At 30.1% G+C, this 2,760-nt stretch overlaps 1 protein-coding gene across 1 annotated transcript in view; it reads right to left on the bottom strand.

The window, feature by feature from the left end:
• Positions 1 to 2,439: 2,439 nt before the first annotated feature.
• The window catches only part of LOC108569593 (semaphorin-2A-like), a gene marked incomplete at both ends in the record, with an annotated part of 9,077 nt that continues 8,756 nt past the window's right edge, over positions 2,440 to 2,760 (bottom strand). Inside the window, one exon of the mRNA XM_017931200.1 lies at positions 2,440 to 2,710. Within this exon, the coding sequence (XP_017786689.1) occupies positions 2,440 to 2,710 (271 nt within the window). The remainder of the gene's footprint in view (positions 2,711 to 2,760) is intronic.

Here is a 2,760-nt window from a genome sequence, read left to right on the forward strand (position 1 = left end):
AGAAAACCGGATTTTCCTTAAAAATTTAACAAAATTTCTTTATTATAATTTATGTTTAAACAATCATTAAGATTAATCTAATCACAAAAATATATCAAATTACATACAAATTTAAGAAAATCAAAGAAATTAGCTCATAATTATAATTTTTTTTGCGTAATTATTTAATTTCTTCAAAGTTGATTTTAAACCTTGGATTATTCTAGCAGAATTTTCAAATACTTTGAACACGTTTTTGTTCTTTCTTCGCTAATAAGCGATACATTTTCATTACAAGAAAAAAACCGGATTTTCTTTAAAAATTTAACAAAATTTATTATAATTTATGTTTAAACAATCATTAAGATTAATCTAACTACAAATATGTATCAATTTACATACAAATTTAAGAAAATCTACAAAAATTAGCTCATAATTATATTTTTTTTTTTGCGTAATTATTAAATTTCTTCAAAGTTGATTTTAAACCTTGGATTATTCTAGCAGAATTTTCAAACACTTTGAACACATTTTTGTTCTTTCTTCACTAATAAGCGATAAATTTTCATTACAAGAAAAAAACCGGATTTTCTTTAAAAATTTAACAAAAATTACAAAAATATATCAATTTACATACAAATTTAAGAAAATCAAAGAAAATAGCTCATAATTATAATTTTTTTTGCGTAATTATTTAATTTCTTCAAAGTTGATTTTAAATCTTGGATTATTTTAGCAAAATTTTCAAACACTTTGACCACATTTTTGTTCTCTCTTCGCTAATAAGCGATACATTTTCATTACAAGAAAAACCGGATTTTCTTTAAAAATTTAACAAAAATTTCTTATAATTTATGTTTAAACAATCATTAAGATTAATCTAACTACAAAAATATATCAATTTACATACAAATTTAAGCAAATCTAAGAAATTAGCTCATAATTATAATTTTTTTTACGTAATTATTTAATTTCTTCAAAGTTGATTTTAAATCTTGTATTATTCTAGCAGAATTTTCAAACACTTTGAACACATTTTTGTTCTTTCTTCGCTAATAAGCGATTCTTTAGAAGCAAAAGTTTAAAAAAAAATATATCTTGAAAGAAGAAACTGAAACAGTATTTACATAGATATTATACAAGAGAAGACTGATCTGTCATCCAAACTGCACGGATGTATTTCTTATATGCAAAGCGTTAAAGTTACTACTTATAAAGATGTAAATTTTAAATAAAGGGACGCCCGTCGCGCGGAATTAGAGCTTCCTCCTCCTCATCTTTCGCTCCTTCCTCCAAAACCCAAAAATATTATACTTACAAATGATAACTTTATTAAATTACTTCGTCCTCGGAAAATGATAAATTTTCGCGCCGAAAACGCGAGTCGAGTGAATTAAGGAAACACTCCCCAACTAATTTCCACAATTTTCCTCAATAGAAATAATGAAATAAAGTAAAGTTTCGAATTGTTTTTGTTATGACGATATTGAAATTTGTATTTCAATCAATTTAAAAGTTCCATAAAACTTTAACAATTCATAATTTGTATTGAATTAGTTTAACTAAATTGTTTATTAAATTGAATTAAATTTTCTATAAACTCAATACTTTTGGAACTAAATAAACTATATTATTAAGAATTATTTAGAAAAACGTTGATGTTAAATCGAAGTGTACACATTAATGTGTGAATTGATGGAAATATTGAAAAATTTTAATTGGTTTTAACAATCATTTTTAATGTTTGTTCTGCGAATTGGAATGCAGACGACGATGAAGTAAAATAAAAGTGATGACTTAATCCGTGGAGGTGAGTTTAAAATGCATTAGGCGTGAGGATTAAAAACGAGGGGAAAAAGGACAACAGAAGAATGGAAAATTGCGATTTCGTAACGAAGTGAGAATTAATTGGAGGGATTGAAAGAAATATAGAAGAATTTGATACAGAGAGGAGAGTGCGATAATCGTGAAAAAAGAAGGAATAAAAGCTCGAAGGTTTTAATTATCGCACATGCTTTTGTCTGATGATGGCATTTGGGATTCTACCGTTTCTCGCTTGCGAATGAAATCGTCGGAATCGAATTTCGCGTGTTTCCCTGGGCACTAATAAAGAGAACCTGCTCGAATTAGCGAAGACATTCCAGCATTCGATATGTGGTGGAAGATTAAGTGATGGAGAGAGAGAGATCCCCTACACACACAACTTTTATATATTTTTATGGTTTAAGGAGAGACGTGATTCGGTCAGTGATGAAAATGCTTATCGAGTTATGGGGAGTTTATCCCGATAAATTAGACGTAGTTAGGAATTGCTTGGGAGTAAATGGTTCGGAAGTAATGCGCGCAAATAGTTACCAGACGAAGAAGAAGATGAAGAAAGAGGGTTGGGGTTGTGGAGAGTAAACATAAATATAGATTGGAGACGAGTGGAGAAAAAATTTTGTAAAATTCTGTACTTACTGTCGAGCCATTTGGAGTCGTACTTGAGGGTCCTCTTGAACGTGAACTCCTTACGACCGGTGGTCAGATTAAACAAATCCGTACGGAAAATGACCGTGTCCGCTTTCGTGAATTCCGCATTAGTTCCGGAGTAGAGACCTGGAAGGTCGCCCGGATTCCCTTTCTCCACCCAAATGGCGGTCGTGTTGTCGGCAGGATCGTACGGGCACTTCGCTATACCCAGTCCAACTCCAGGCACGAACACGTTATTGCTCAAATGAGTCAAATTGGCCTGGAAATAAACAAACAAAAACAAAATCAAGTTAAATACAATTGCATTTT

This window comes from Nicrophorus vespilloides, unplaced genomic scaffold (genome assembly GCF_001412225.1).
Source record: "Nicrophorus vespilloides isolate i.1.1-1 unplaced genomic scaffold, Nicve_v1.0, whole genome shotgun sequence".
In the NCBI taxonomy this organism is placed as follows: Eukaryota; Metazoa; Arthropoda; class Insecta; order Coleoptera; family Silphidae; genus Nicrophorus; species Nicrophorus vespilloides.